Below are 1,214 nucleotides of genomic sequence, written 5' to 3' on the forward strand. Positions count from 1 at the left end.
CCCCCATAAATTATGAGTTATGTTATATTGAAACAGTTTTCTGTGTTTGTGGACAACATTGCTAAAACTGATAGTACGTATTTAGGACTTTCTTTTAATCACTTTCTCTCTCTGGGAAAGAGCTGGGAGGAAAGGTTTTTTTGTGCAGGTGTGGTAATACAACAGTAAAATAATGTGTTGCTTGACTGTGGAGGCTGTTTTGAGTCTGACAAACTCAAAAAGAACCTTGCTTGATGCTGAGAAAGTGACATTTATTTCACCTACTATTCCCATGTGGAACATCCCTGAATGAGCTGTGCAAGTTTTAAATTCTTCCAGTTGCAATGGTTAAGTTGTAAAATAAACAACTACATACATATTTTAAAACTCTCAGTAAGCCCCCACAGTCCTGGTAAAATTGGTTATCCAACAGAGAGGATGAGCCAACATGTATGTTTAAAAAAAATAAATCCATAAAGTCATAGTTCCTGCTCTGATATATTTTTTTTTTTTCCCTTTAGTTCCTTGGCATAGCATTTCTTGGGATTGGATTGTGGGCATGGAATGAAAAGGTAAGTTGAATATAGCACCAAACTCCATGTTTTTTCTCTTTCTCTCTCTTTTTCTGATGGATACTGGAATAGTAATATGCTGCACATTTTATGTGTCCACACACAGTTTCTACTGAAACAAAATCAAGTTTCTCTGTCAAATAAAATCTTGGCTTGGCTCACCTAGAAGAACATCCTTGGCATATTTCCCAAGAATGCCTTGGCGAGAAATCACGGCTGACACTTACACATAAAATAACCATTTCAATCCACGCATGCTCAAGCTGCAGCTCAGATACTAGAACGCTCTACTGAAGGCAGTGTGGGCAGCATGTCTCTCCTGCATGTGTCCCTAGGAATGGAGAGGGCACCTAAGTGTCTCAGGGGGCAACTTCCTGAAAATAAGCCTCCTCGGCTTTGCCTTAACATGGCACGCTAATTGCTGTTCCTCTTAAACAAAACCAACCAACAAAACAAAGCCCCAAAACAAACCAAAACAACAACAACAAAAATTCAAACTCAAAACAACAAACCCAAACCAAAATGAACCCCCAAAACCAAGCCAAACCTGAGACAGAATAGCTGTTGTGTTTTTATGTGCAAATAAAACTGTCCACTTGGAACACTCTCTGTTGCAAGACTGATAAATCAACTTGGAAACGGGAAAAAGGGGAGCAGGGAAAG

The 1,214-nt window shown here is 39.1% G+C and overlaps 1 protein-coding gene across 1 annotated transcript in view; it reads left to right on the top strand.

Moving 5' to 3' along the window:
• Positions 1 to 500: 500 nt before the first annotated feature.
• TSPAN5 (tetraspanin 5) overlaps positions 501 to 1,214 on the top strand; it is a gene marked incomplete at its 5' end in the record, with an annotated part of 20,288 nt that continues 19,574 nt past the window's right edge. The window contains one exon of the mRNA XM_010167924.1: positions 501 to 551. Within this exon, the coding sequence (XP_010166226.1) occupies positions 501 to 551 (51 nt within the window). The remainder of the gene's footprint in view (positions 552 to 1,214) is intronic.

This window comes from Antrostomus carolinensis, unplaced genomic scaffold (assembly GCF_000700745.2).
Source record: "Antrostomus carolinensis isolate BGI_N321 unplaced genomic scaffold, ASM70074v2 scaffold1070, whole genome shotgun sequence".
Classification (NCBI taxonomy): Eukaryota; Metazoa; Chordata; class Aves; order Caprimulgiformes; family Caprimulgidae; genus Antrostomus; species Antrostomus carolinensis.